General features: G+C 57.9%; 1 protein-coding gene across 5 annotated transcripts; it reads left to right on the top strand.

Annotated features, from left to right (window-relative positions):
* Positions 1-278: 278 nt before the first annotated feature.
* PTPN9 (protein tyrosine phosphatase, non-receptor type 9) lies at positions 279-10,922 on the top strand. Of its 5 annotated transcripts, XM_027657851.1 has the most exons (14): positions 279-576; positions 632-687; positions 4,300-4,443; positions 4,902-4,991; positions 5,092-5,216; positions 5,792-5,897; positions 6,507-6,617; positions 6,845-7,173; positions 7,549-7,642; positions 7,750-7,819; positions 8,350-8,428; positions 8,688-8,838; positions 8,929-9,136; positions 9,404-10,922. In XM_027657851.1, exons 2-14 carry the CDS (start codon positions 655-657, stop codon positions 9,628-9,630), a joined length of 1,767 nt encoding a protein of 588 aa, XP_027513652.1. In that variant the 5' UTR covers positions 279-576; positions 632-654; the 3' UTR covers positions 9,631-10,922. The 5 variants fall into 5 exon arrangements, with proteins under 5 accessions (XP_027513652.1, XP_027513651.1, XP_027513648.1 ...); XM_027657850.1 differs by lacking the exon at positions 279-576 and having other exon boundaries at positions 600-687; XM_027657847.1 differs by lacking the exons at positions 279-576; positions 632-687 and adding an exon at positions 1,032-1,410.
* The last annotated feature ends 2,685 nt before the right edge of the window (positions 10,923-13,607 follow it).

The following is a 13,607-nucleotide window of genomic DNA, read 5'->3' as shown; positions in this document are numbered from 1 at the left end:
GAGAGGAGGATGCTGCCACCATTTTAGCGGCGGTGCTCCCGCCTGCAGCGGCCGGAACTGGGGCTGGGGGAGCCGGGGCGGAGCGGGGCGAGGGGGGGGGGGGCGATCGGGCCCCTCCAGCCCCATCCCGGCTGCTGCCCCCCGCTCCCCCCCCCCCCGCCACAGAGGCCTTCCTGTCCCCCGCCCGCCCTCCGGGGCTGGCCGAGCCGCGGGGAGGGGACGGAGAGGAGGGATCGGGGTGTGCGGGCGCTTCCTGCCGCCGCCCCCGCCGGGGCAGAGCGGAGCGGAGCGGGGCGGGAGCTCGGCCCGGCCCGGCCCAGCCGAGCGGCGCTCCCGGTCCGAGCCAAACTTCCCGGTGTGCTCAGACATACACGCATATATATATATTTACATATATATATATAAAAAAAATATAATATATATATTATTATTTTAATTTTTTCGGCGCTTTCGGCGGGGCCCCCGGGGCGGAGCCGCCTTCGCCGCCGGGAGGGGCCGGTGCCCGCAGCGCCGGGGATGGGCTCCGCCGGGGCGCCCGCCGCTTAGACCGGCCCGGCTCGGCTCATCCCGGCCCGGCTCATCCCGGCCCGGCCCGGCTCATCCCGGCTCGGCCCGGCCCGGCTCGGCTCGTCCCTGCCCGGCCCGCTGCGCAGCATGGCCGCGGAGCTCAGCGCCGAGGAGGAGCAGGTAGGTCCCGCCGGGCTCCCCTTCCCCGTGCCGGGCTGGGCAGGACCCCGAGCGCTGCACGCATCTCCCCCGCATCCCCTCCCGCCGCTCCTTTCCCATCATTTTTTGGCTACCCCGGATGGCAGGGCTGGTTTTTCCCAGCGGGGCGGTTCGCCCCATGGGAAGCCCCCCACCCCACCCACCCACGCAGCCCCCCCAACCTTACAGCCCCCCATCCACGCAACTCCCCACTGCGCCGCACTCCAGAAGCCCTTGCAGGGGGCTGCGGCATGGGTCCCACATCCCCAGAGCAGCGCGTCCCTCCTGGCGGGCCTCCCTGCCGTGGGGACGGTGCGTGGGGATGTTGCGTGGGGATGGTTCGTGGGGATGTGTGTGCACGCGCTTCCCACGCCCCAGGCCTCCCGTGACGTCCCGGCTTCCTCCGCCGGCCTTGCGTCACCGCGGGAGGATGTTGCTGGGCTCGGGGAGCGGGGCCCGGGAGCCAGCGGGGGCACCTCGGATGGCCGGAGCAATCCCTGGCTGGCTGTTCCCTCCTTTGTCCTCATCCCCAGGTTTGCCCACCCGGCTGAGCCGCGGCCACTGGCCTTCCCTCTGGATGGGGATGCGGAGCCTGGGAGCGGGACTGGGCGTGCTGCTGGAGGCTGCCTCTGCCCCACGGCAATGCTCGGGCTGGCACATCGGCCACCTTGGTGGCGTTGGGGGCTGCCATGCGAGGGCAAAAAGGTCCGGTTTTCCTTCCAAAATGGTTGGTTTTCCAGATGGTTGATTAGTTGGTTTTCTCCTTTAAAAATCCTTAATTTCTACGGGGAAGTTTAGGAGAGTTGGGACGGAGATCCCGAGTTCCCAAAACCCCAAGGAGGAGGCCCTCCTACAGCCTGTGCTGGTGCTCAGGAAGTGCAGGCTTTTTCCTCCTGGGAGCAGTACTGCTATCTCCAGGGTGATAAAATCCCAAGGAATGGGGGGTGTTCTTGCCCTCCGTCCCCGCAGGTGCCTGAGATTTGCTTTTCTTCTGTGTTGTGAAGGCGGTAAAGCTTCCAGCAATGGGGCTTTAACAGAGCCTGCGGGGGCAGGGAGGGTTGGTTTGCAGCAGGAGCTGTAACTGGGCCCGTGTCCCAGCAGGGGGATCTGAGATGTTTGGTTCATGCAGGAATATTGGATGGAGAAGGTGAAGGTATGTTTGCAGTAGTGGCTCCAGGTTTGGATCATCATCCTGGGGTGGGGAAGGCTGCCTTTGGTGATGCCCTCGGTGGCTTGGGAGCCAAAATAGTGGAAGCTTCCCTCTTTTCGTGGGTGGTTTGGGCTGGGACATCCCCTTCCTGCCATCCCTCATCCTTTTCATGACCATCAGGATTTCCTCTGCTCTCCCCTGTTACTGACAGCAAGTCAGAGGAAATTCACCCCACTCCTCTCTCTTCAAGTCTTGGGACATCTGTGCCCGCTCTCTGCAGTTCCCTCCCTAGCTTATCCCAGAGGAGCCAAACCGTTTTTCCTCGAGGTTTTCAGCCCAGCTGCAGTTTTCACGGATTTATCTCCCCATTCCCCGGGATGAAGAAGAATAAGGGTAGGTTTGCTGCCTGGGGGAGGAGGGCTGGAAGAGCCCCCGTGTCCCAGCAGCGGTGGCTTTGTCACCACCCTGCCGCGGCACAGCCGAGCGGGGACACGGATGACGGCAGCACTCCAAAGACCAGCATTGTTCCAAACGCCCGACCACAGACAATTTCACTCACAGTGCTGCCAGAACAGGGCTTCTTGCTGCAGGTCTGGGTCATGGGCTTCGTTTCAGCATGTGGAGCGGTCCCTGCTCCACTAGGATTGATACCTGCATAAATCCACGTGGGATCAGGGCTGGGAATAGATAATGAGACCCAGTGGAGTGCACGAAGGGGGCAGAGCTATGGTTGATAGCGCCTGTCTCCCTGCTGTTGAATGTCGGCACTGGTAAGTTTGGAATTTGGTTTTGTTCCCAGGGAAAGATGAAATTCATGGCTGAGCTGCCCTGCAAAGCCAACGCTTGTTCTTGTGCATATTCCCCCTTGCAAAAAGCCTGGCACCCCTCGTGATGGATGATGGAAGTGGGACTGTGTGAAGTGTGATGGGTTAGATGTGGAGGAAGGAGACCTGAACCACGTGTTGCATCCTCTCCTCGCTGCCACTGTGCCCCTTGGCCCCTCTTCCCATCATCTGGGGCCTCCCTTTCCATCATCCTTGGGGTATTATTACCATCCCAGGCTGCAGTGTTGGCTCTGGTCTCCATCCAAGGGCAGTAGGAGTGTACCTGGCACTCACCTCCATCCCTGGGCCATCCTGCACATGCTGGGGAAGGAGCATCTCCGCTGTTATTTTGCATTTGCATCCCCAGCCCTAGATTCTGGGGATGCCTTGGAGGAGTGGAGGTGCAGCCAGGATATATTGGATAGGATATATTTGTGGATAGGATATATTCCTGTATACATACATGTGCATGTGTGCTGTGTTGAGGCTGAAGATGGTTCCTGTACTGCCCCATTTATTTTCCCCTGTGCTCTCCCGGGAGCTGGGGTGCTCCTGGCTGTGAAGTGTTGGGGGAGAGACCCCTCGGATGAGCTGGGCTCCTTCAGCTCATCCCACGAGAAGGGCTCACTGCCCCTGCTGAGCCTCGTGCCGCCGATAAACCCCAGCCCTTCGCTTCCTCCTGTCGGAAGTCATTAACACCAACAACCTTTTCTGGCTCAATAGCTCCCAGTAGCTCTGAATAGCTCCCAGTAACTTCGTGCTGCAGCCTGACATCCAACACCACCGTCTGCCTGTGCTCCCTGCTCCTGGAGCCAGCCTTCAGCACTCCCTGTCCCTCCTCCTCCTCCTCCTTGGATGACATTGCCATCCTCCACTCTAGAGAGGATAGAAGCTCCTCCATTTTGGGGTGTGCCCCCGATGAGAGTGAGGCATTTTGGGAACTCCCTCCATCCTGCCTGTATCCTTTGAGCAGGATGTGGTGGAAGGCTGGGCTGTGCTTCCCCATCTCCCCTGGGACTCCTGTGTGGGACAGGGGATAAATAGGCAGCAGAAAGCAAAGCTGCATCCTGGGACCCTCCTGGTCTTCCATGGCCATGTGAAACTGGTGTTATTGGGTGAGCTGGTCCATGTCCTGTAACAGATCAAAGTGTCAGCCCTCCACGCTCTTTACCTGTGCTCCCACAACCAGGTTTGCTGCTCCATGGAGGAGCTGCAGCCCCAGGAGCTGCCAGCTGCTGCCAGCGGATGGGTACCTGCTGTGCTGTTTTTGCTGTGTCTGAACAGGAGTTTGATGCCTGTAAAATGCTCCTCTTGCTCCCCCTTTCCCCCTTCCAGCCTGTCCCCCAGCCTCAAGGCCATTTTTCCTACCACTGTCTCCCTTTCCCACGCTGATTTTTCCCCCATCTCCATCCCCACTGCCCTTACCCCTTTTGCTGTGGAGTTCTCCTCTTCACCCTGAGGAGCAGGGTGTGTCCCCTTTTGCTGTGGAGTTCTCCTCTTCACCCTGAGGAGCTGCTGGGTTTGCTGAGGACTGTAGCTCCCACCATGACCAGGGGTGCTCCTCGGGCTCTCCTCTTCCTCCCACCCTGTCTCACTGCATGCCCCTGGTCTCTTCCACAGGCAACCAAGCAGTTCCTGGAGGAGATCAACAAGTGGACAGGCCAGTATAATGTGTCCCCGCTCTCCTGGAATGTGGCTGTCAAGTTCCTCATGGCCCGCAAGTTCGACGTCCTGCGGGCCATCGAGCTCTTCCACTCCTACCGGGTAAGTGAGCAGGGCCAGGACCCCCCTGGGTAAGGGATTCCTGCTCTGAGGGAGATCCCTGCTCTGGCAGACTACCCTCCCCCCGCTCTTTTTTCTTTTTCCCGCTCCCGTATAAGTTTTATCCAGCTGGAAAATCCTTTTTCAGCCAAGGCGGGTCACCATGGAGATCTCACTGATCCCAATCCCCTCCCCTCTGCTGAGAGCAGCTCACAAGGTGCCCTCCCGACTCGTGTATTCTGCCCGTAGGGCATCTCCCTGTATATTAAGGATTTAGATCCATGTATGTCCTTCCCAGCCTGGTTTTGCAAAGCTGCTCCTCCCCATGCTGGGGTGCGTGCTGGAAAGTGGGCTCATGGAGCAGAGGTTCCCTCGGAGGGCTGGGTGCCCCATGGGGCCGTGGTGGTGGGTGGACAGCTGGGGTGCCCGTGCCCCCCATCATGCCGGCTCCCTGCCCGCAGGAGACACGGCTGAAGGAGGGAATTGTGAAGCTGAAGCCACACGAGGAGCCGCTGCGCTCGGAGCTGCTCAGCGGGAAGTTCACCATTCTGGTAGGTGGGGTGTACCCCCCCCAAGTTATCCCAGCTGGGTGGCTCATCCCTGCTCCTCTGGCGTGGCTGCTGCAGAAGCCTGACCCTGTTTCCTCGGCAGAGCGTGCGGGACCCCTCGGGAGCCTCTATCGCCCTGTTCACAGCCAAGCTGCACCACCCCAGCAAGAGTGTGCAGCACGTGGTGCTCCAGGCACTCTTCTACCTGCTAGACCAAGCCGTGGAGAGGTGAGCCTGCCTCTGCCGAGGTACCCTGTCTCACGCTGGTGGGTCCCTGGGGAGCCCCTTCCCTCCCAGGGTGGTCACTGCTCCCCATGGCTTGAAATTCCCTGGTTTGAACTCCAGCCGCTCTTCCCCATGGAGGTGTTCAGCCGGGGGACAAAATCTCCTGTACCCTGAACCAGGCTCTTCTGCAGCCTCGCCCTGTCTATGCCCTGGGTTCAGTTTAGAAAAGCCCCAGATTCCTGCAGGCTTTGGCTGGGGAGGAGGCAGCCCTGCTGTCAGCCAGGCGTAATGTGAGTCCTGCCAAAAATATAAAGCCGGGACATTCCCCCCTATCCCCCCTTCCCCAGCCCCCTGCTGGGCTCTTTCTGTTTTTGACCTTACCTATCATGGGTGATAACACTGAAACAGGCTTAAATGAAGGTTGTAGGAAGAGGTGTGGTGGAGCAGCTGGAAGTGAGGTTTGGGTCTGTGAGTCCTTCTGGAAGCACAGAAAGGGATTTTTAGGGGTCAGTGTGGGGCAGAGGTGCTGCTGCAGGAGTCATGTTGTGGGGTTGATGTTGCTCTTTCCTCTCTCTCAGCTTTGAGACGCAAAGGAATGGGCTGGTGTTCATCTACGACATGGCAGGGTCACAGTACACCAACTTTGAGCTGGACCTCAGCAAGAAGATCCTCAACCTGCTTAAGGTGATGTCCGGGGTGACCCCAGGGACAGTGCATGGGCCATTCACCCTCACTGAGAACCTGAAGACCTGTGGTTCTGGCATCAGTTTTCACCCCAGACCATGCTGACCACGTCTTGGCTGAGGAGCACAGGCTCCAGCCCCGCAGGACCTCAGGAAGGCACTGGGAGCCTGCCAGGCTGAAGCCAGCTGAGGCTGAGGCTGTGTGTCCCGCGGGCAGAAGAGATCAGCTGTCCCCGGGCCAGATTCCTCTCACAGCTGCTGGCAGCGCTTTTGGGAAAACAGATGCAAATTATTTTTTAATCATGCTGGCATTTGGTGCCTTCTCTGGAAAAAAACAGTAACAGTAAATGCTGGCCAGGGTGTGTTCTCTGCACAATCCCAGTTCCTGGTCTTCACCTCTCCCCTTCGGAGACAAGCCCTCTGCCTACCTAATTCCAAGGAAGTAAATTTGTTTCCGTATTGGCTCATAGAAACAAGCACGGACGGTGAGCGTGCCAGGAACGCTTTGGATGTGGTGTTGCCACCACAGGGTCCCTTTGATGATTGTCACCTCTGCTGGGACGTGTCCCCTGCCAGCAGAATGGATCTGACCCCCTCCTCCTGCCTGCAGGGTGCCTTCCCAGCTCGGCTCAAGAAAGTTTTCATCGTGGGAGCGCCCATGTGGTTCCGCGTGCCCTACTCCATCATCAGCCTGCTGCTGAAGGAGAAGCTGCGGGAGCGGGTGAGTGGAGACCCTCCTGGCACAGGACCCTTGGCAGGGAGGGCTGAGGCTGCTTTCCCTTTGGGACAGGATGGTGGAAGCAGCTTGTGCCGCTCAGCCCCATCTGCTGGAAGCCACTGAGCACCAGTCCTTTGGCACCCCTGTCCCGAACCCCAGTGAATCCTCTCCAGCTTTCTTGGAGTGACCCCTGCCTTTCTTGGAGTGACCCCTACCTCTTCCTCACACAGGTGCAGATGGTGAAGATGTCGGAGCTGAAGGAACACCTGCCACGGGAATGCCTCCCTGAGTACCTCGGGGGGTCCCTCAAACTGGACCCTCTGAGCTGGAACTGCCGGTTCCTGCCCCAGCAGAATGGGCACCCTGACCCCCTGGACGAGCTCATCCTGGTGCCGCTGGCGGCCCCCAAAGATAACGGCTCCGTCCACGTCCCTGGGCCCAAGTCCATGACCCTCCAGGAGCTACTGGATCATGTCAGTCACAAGCAGAAACAGGGCATCTATGAAGAGTATGAAGATATTCGGCGCAGGAGCCCAGCCGGCACCTTTGTCTGCTCTTTGTGAGTTGGGGGAAAGACGTCAGGAGCCCCTCTCGGCCCAAAACGCTGAGTGCTCCCCACACACACACTTCTGCTGCTGGATGGTGGTCCATCGGCCTCTTTAGAGTGTGGTGCTTTGGGTTAGCAGCAGAGAACCCCAGCCTAGGGATGGTGTGAGGCCTCTTTGTAGGTCCTGCAGCCCCCCGGGGTAGGAGGGAGCTGCAGGGAACAGCAGGGACCAGGACCTGGCCGGGACTCCACCTCCTGAGGCTTTGACCAGGTGATGGCAGCAGAGCCTCGGCTACAGGCTCCAGAGGTTTGTGCAGAGTGAGGGCATGCTGCCTTTGCCTTCCCTGCCTGGAAAACATCCCTGCTTCCCTCTCCCCTCCCTCCCAGGGCACCCTACAACCAGGAGAAGAACCGGTATGGGGACGTGCCCTGCCTGGACCAAACCCGTGTCAAGCTGGCAAAGCCATACAGTCGCCCGGAGGTGAGGCAGCCTGGGATGGAAACTCACAGTCCTGCAGGAAGCTGACACAGCTGTCCTGGACACAGGGTTCTGGAAGCCTTATCTCATCCATGCTTTTCTCCCTGCAGCTGACTGACTACATCAACGCAAGCTTCATGGATGGCTACAAGCAGAGGAACGCTTACATTGGCACTCAGGGTATGGCCCGAGCCTCTGAGAGGTTATTCTGCTCCTGATGCAGCTGTGGGCTTCACCTTCCTGCCCAGTGGCAGCCACCAGCCGTGGTGGGGGACATCCCAGGAGAAGGACCCTACAGTGCCCAACAGGTCCCCCTTCTCTCTGGATATATTTACTCCTCCCTGGGTATATTTATTTCCCTCCCAGTCTCCAGCCAGGAGGGAGTGGAGCTTCTCCTGGGAGAGAGCGAGTGGATCCATCCTCCTCCATCCACGATAGCAGCCCCCTCCCTTCTGCCCCTATCCCAGCCCTGGATTTGCCCCATCTGCCCAGGGATGAGCAGAGACGGGGGATCAGTGCTGAGCCGTAGGGATTCAGTGCTGGGGGGGCAATCAGTGGCAGCTCCAGGCAGGGCAGGTGGAGCCAAACCTTCCCAACAGGAAGGGACTGTGGTTCCCTGTGGGGATGATGGGGGGCTGGTGGAGCAGCCGGGCAAAGGGGTTTGCCCAAATCCATTAGGTTTTAGGCTGAAGTGTGGATTGTCCCTGCAGGGCCTCTGGAAAACACCTATGGTGACTTCTGGCGCATGGTGTGGGAGCAGAACGTCCTGGTGATAGTGATGACAACCCGGTGAGTGCTCGTGGAGGGACACAGACCTCTTTTTCTGTGCAAAATGAGCATTTTTGGTGCGGGATGAGCAGTGCTGGGCTCTGTGCAGTGATGCTGCAGCCATGGTGCCAGCCAGAGTCCCACAGCAGGGGGGGCATCGCATCAAGAACAGACAGTTTGGTCCCTGCGGGATTCCTGAAGGACCAAGGCTGAGTGGCATGGGACATGTCCCAAGCAGGGCAAGAAGGACATGACCAGCTTGTCCTTGTCCTGCTCTCAGGCTAGAGGAGGGAGGCAGGAGGAAGTGTGGCCAGTACTGGCCCCTGGAGAAGGATTTCCAGGTGTGCTTCGGGGCCCTGACCATCACCAACCTGGGCGTGGAGAACCTCAGCCATTACAAGAAAACCATTCTGGAGATCCACAGCTCGGAGGTGCGTGGCCACAGCTGCCTGGTGGGGGACAGCACAGGGGCACGGTGGGTCCAAGGAGGGGAGAGGGTCTAATTCCCCTGCTTTCCCCAGACCAGGGAGCGGCGGCTGGTGTCCCACTTCCAGTACCTGAGCTGGCCGGATTATGGCGTTCCTTCCTCCGCCGCCACGCTCATTGACTTTTTGGGGGCTGTGAAGCAGCAGCAGAGGGTGGCTGTCAGCACCCTGGGACCTCGCTTCAAGGGTCACCCGAGGGGACCACCGGTCGTGGTCCACTGCAGCGCCGGCATCGGCAGGACAGGTAACGGGTGCAGCGGAGGTCTTGGGGGTGGTGAGATGATAAGTCCAGCTTCCCTGGGACATTTCCATCCCAGGGATCCACTGTGTGTTTGCAAGCTGGTTGACCTGGGATGCACGTCCTCAGGACTTACCACAGCCATCAGACCTAGGAGAATTCTCCAGATGCCTGCTCGAGATCCGTGGGGGGCTGAGAACCACCACTCCAGTTCTCGCAAGGGGCAGCGACGGCGCGATTTGGTGGCTGATGGCGTCCCGTTGTTGTCCCCAGGTACCTTTTGTGCACTGGACATCTGCCTGTCGCAGCTGCAGGACGTGGGTACTCTGAACATCTACCAGACGGTGCTACGCATGCGGACCCAGCGCGCCTTCAGCATCCAGACCCCCGAGCAGTATTACTTCTGCTACACTGCCATCCTCGAGCACGCCCAGCGTGAGGGCCTGCTGCTCGCCAACCACAGCCGGGCTGCCCAGGAGAAGAGTTCGCCAGGGCACTGAGATCCCCCGCCTCCCTGCAGACACCCCCTTCCCATCCTCCGGGGGCTGCCTGAGCTGCCTTGGTGTCTGCCAGGACTCAGCTGAGCTGTTGGGGCGGCGGTGCCAGAGCACCTCAGCTGTTAGCACTGCTATGGAACTGTGCCTTATTCAACCCAAACAGTAGCTGCCACTCGCCGGCACGGGAAGGGGCTCTTGCTCCTCCCCATTGTGTTTTGGTTGGGTTTGGTTGCGTGTGGAGGTGGTTTGTCTTCTCTTCAAGTTGTTTTGTTTTTTTTTTATTTTGTTATTTTGTTGTTGTTGGGACCACCTAAGCTGTACCTAGAGAGGGGCTTTGCAAAGTCCTAGAAAATGTATTCCCACTCCTGGGGCTGGGGGAGAGGTGTGTGCTTTGGTCTCACCTGCCACTCCCTCTGTGTGTCTGTATGTATGTGTGTATATAATATACCCCTGCTCTGCTCCCCTGGCTATTATATAGATACATATATACAAGCTCCCCTTTAGCAGCTTCCGAGGATTCTCACTGTCCTGCCACCTCACTGCTGTGATCCCTGGAGCGGTGAGTTTGGTCCTGGCTCTGTCTTATCTTCCCCCTTCCCCTTTTTCCCCCTCATGGGCAGCACTGGGACACGGTACCCACTCTCATGCCTGTCCCACTGGAGGCACGAGGATGCTTGGTGGTGTCCCCCCCATTTCCTTGTCTCATCTTCCCTGTGGAGACAGCAGCTCTGCTCCCAGGAGGATCTGGAGGATTTGGGTTGTTGGAGGGGTGTGAAGCTCACAGGCATTCCCTGCCCCTTGGGGCACCGCCACAGGAGTCACTTGGTACGAGGTGATGGGGACACAGGGACCAACTGGCTCACCAGGTTGCCTGGCTTTCCCAAGCCACCACTGGGAACCTGCAGGCCCAGCCCTGCATTGAGTCACAGGCCGGGAAAGTGCTGAGCAAGAATAAACCCCAAACCCTGGAGAGGCAATGAGCCTTAGCCCTGGCCCCCACCACCACCTGGACCTCCCCAGCTTTATACTGTAATAAGATCTTTGAATGTGTATATTCTTATTTTTTTATAATCTTGGCGGGGGGGTGGGTAGTTTTCATTTTGTAGTTCTTTTTTGGGGTTTTTTGGTTGTTTTTGTTTTTTTTAATTTAACATTAACTTGATCCAAGCCAGAACCAGAAGTATTTGTAAATGTTCCTATTTTGCTCTTGTTCAGAGAAACCTTTTTGTTGTTGTTCCTTTTTTGGGGGTTGTTTTGTTTTTATTTGTATTGATATATAAATATACTACCAGTGACCAGTACTCTTTGCTGTAATGGGGGCATTGGGCAGGAAAGGAGAAGGAGGGAGTTTAGGGCTTTGCACAGGCTGTGATCCCCAAAAACAAGCTGGCTGCATCCCTGGGGACGCACTGACTTTGAGGGGTGTGAAGCTTTGTTTGGGGCTGCTCCTGGCCTGGGTGAGGCTGAGACAGAGATAACCAGGCTGCAGGCAGCTTTCCTGGGTGGGCAGGATAGTGGCAGGAGGGAAAGCAGCACGATGGGCTGTGCCTGGTAGCTGGCGGGGGGAGACAAGCCACCCTGCTCCGAGCTCCTGCCTCTTTTCCCAGGGCCTTGCCAAGCCCCAGAGCATCAGTCTCCTGTCTGGCCACTGCATCTGCCTGCTGCTGCCTTTCGCTGCAGGATTTGGGAGTGAGGGCATCACCCCTGTGCTGCTGGACCTGCTCTGAGCAGGCATGTAGGGCACAAAAATTAGGGGGAATTCCTGGGCTGCCCGCCAGCTCTAGCACCTTCAGGTGCAAGTGGTGCCAGTTCCAGAGCAGCAGCTGCAGCCTGAGGCTTTGGGATGAGGGAAGCAAAAAGGCAGCTACTGCAAATGAAGCCATAGAGTCAGTGAGAGAGCTTGTGCCCCAGAACAGGGCAGCTGGCAAGTGTGAAGAGCAGCACCTGTGTTTGCTCAGCTGGAGTCTGTCTGGGACTGGCAGAGAAAGGAGCTTTCCCTGTGCTCTGGGCATGGACTGGCTTGGCTGTGCCAAACTGGGGCCAGACGCGAGGGCTGGAAGGCTGGAAAAGAACCACAGGCAGCAGGGAATCCATCTGGAATCCCTGCATGTCCCAGTGCCCAGGGGTGCATGAGAGGTGGGTGTTCTAAGCATCCCTAGAGCTGTGCACATCCTGCCTGTGAGCAGTTCTGGTTTAGGTGCAGTGTCCCGTCCTTCCAGGTATCATTTCCCACCCAGCTGTGCTGCCAGAGCAGCATCAGCCCAGGCAGTGTGACCTGCAGAGCAGCTCCTCCTGCTCAGGCTGCCCTCACTTTCCTGTGGGGCACCCCTTGCAGGTTGGCTCCTCCTCTGAAGGAAGGATCACTGGGCCCTCCCTCCTTGCTGCCAAACTTCTTCACCCAGCTGGGTTTTCTTCTTGACACACATGGAGAAAGGGGGTATTTGCAGCTGCTTGTCAGACACGTGCTGTCAGCAGCAGCTCTCTGTGGCTCAGTGGGGCTCTTGGCAAAGTGTTGGCTGCAGATCTGAAAGCTGCAGGTCGTGCCAAGCGTCCCTGTGGCCCCGCAAATGTGCCCAGTCTCCCACAGGCTGTGAAATCCGAACCAAGCCCGCGCTGTGCACATGGTAAAGGTGGTTGTGCCTTTTAGCTCAATTCCACAGCAGGCACAGAGAACCAAAACTTCTCCAAGGAGACCTGTGACCTGGATGTCTGATAGGATTACTAGACAGAGGAGAGGAGAGGAGAGGGATGCAAATCACCACCGCCGGCTCTAAATGGGAACGGCTTGGATATGCCTCTGCCACAGACCTCAGCAGCTACCTCCCTTCAAGGAGAGCTGGAGATCCCATCTGTGCTAGAGGCAGAGGAAAGGGTTGTAAGCCTTTTCCATGGAAGAGCAACCCACAGACTCACCCCCTGTTCCTGACTATTCCCAGGGCTGTGTTTCTTGTCAAAACGAGCATTTTCAGTCCTCTTGCACAACACGAGGTTTTGTTCCATCTCCCCGTTTCCTTCTCCCTGTGCCAGCAGATCCTGCTCAGCACAGAAATGTGTGGATTTCTCTGGAAATGGTCACTTCATGCAGACAGCCATAAATTACTGGAAATAAAAGGTTTGTGTTGTTTGAAGAGCAGTGGGAAAAATGGGCTGCTGAGCACAGGCAGACTGATGCCTGCAGCATCTCCCCTTCCTGGCGTGCCCCAGGGATGGGGATCAGCCACCACGGGCAAAACTCTGCAGCACGGACAATTCCAAGAATGTGAAATCCGAAGTGCTGCTCAAGTGTGGGAATGGGGATTTAAAGCCATTGCAGGGAAATCCCACAGCAGCGCTGCCATCCCTGTGCCCACCTGTTTCATTTGGCTTTCTTAGCTGCATGCACACCGCCTCACTAATTATGATTACTTAAGTGCTTGTAATTTTGAGTCCTGGGAGTTTGGGAAGCGTTTAACTCCGGAGCACTTAATTTCCCAGCCCTTCTCCTTCTTTGCCTCTGGTTTCCAAGGCTCAGGCTCGATCTCCAGCGGCACAACATCCCGTGAAGGTTCAAACCCCGCTGACCAGAGCCCTTCCAGCAGCTAAACCGAGCTGCAGCTCCCCGACACATAGCAGAGACCCTCTATGCTGTGCCTGCTTGTCCTGGCAGCACCTGGCTGCCTGCTCCCTGACCAGGCTGAGAAAGGGAAAAAGAGCTGGAAAGAAAAAAAAACCGAGAGATTTAAACCTCGTTTGATGCCTGAAATACGTATTTTAACAGAAGCGTGGAGCGTGCCTGTTCGTATTTCAACCCGTCCCTGAGCACGCTCTGGATGCCCAGACGAGCACTTAACGGGCGGTGAGGCCTGGATCCTCCAGCCTTGGTGTGGCGAACCCGGCAACTCCCTCGACAACTTTCTAAAAGGAGAAAAACACGATAATTAAACACATTAACCCCCCACCTCCCGTCTTAGCGGAGGGGACCGCTCGCCACCCCCGCGCTG

This window comes from Corapipo altera, unplaced genomic scaffold, assembly GCF_003945725.1.
Source record: "Corapipo altera isolate COAL_440 unplaced genomic scaffold, ASM394572v1 308, whole genome shotgun sequence".
Lineage (NCBI taxonomy): Eukaryota > Metazoa > Chordata > Aves > Passeriformes > Pipridae > Corapipo > Corapipo altera.
The sequence above is the reverse complement of the archived record's forward strand: the minus strand, read 5'-3'. Positions and strand labels throughout refer to the sequence as shown.

Coding starts and splice junctions, on each gene's coding strand:
- PTPN9 (XM_027657847.1), top strand. CDS start 1,054: ATGTGTGTGCACGCGCTTCCCACGCCCCAGGCCTCCCGTGACGTCCCG. Junction 7,643..7,749: donor AGCCATACAGTCGCCCGGAG/GTGAGGCAGCCT, acceptor TTCTCCCTGCAG/CTGACTGACTACATCAACGC. Junction 8,839..8,928: donor TGGAGATCCACAGCTCGGAG/GTGCGTGGCCAC, acceptor TGCTTTCCCCAG/ACCAGGGAGCGGCGGCTGGT.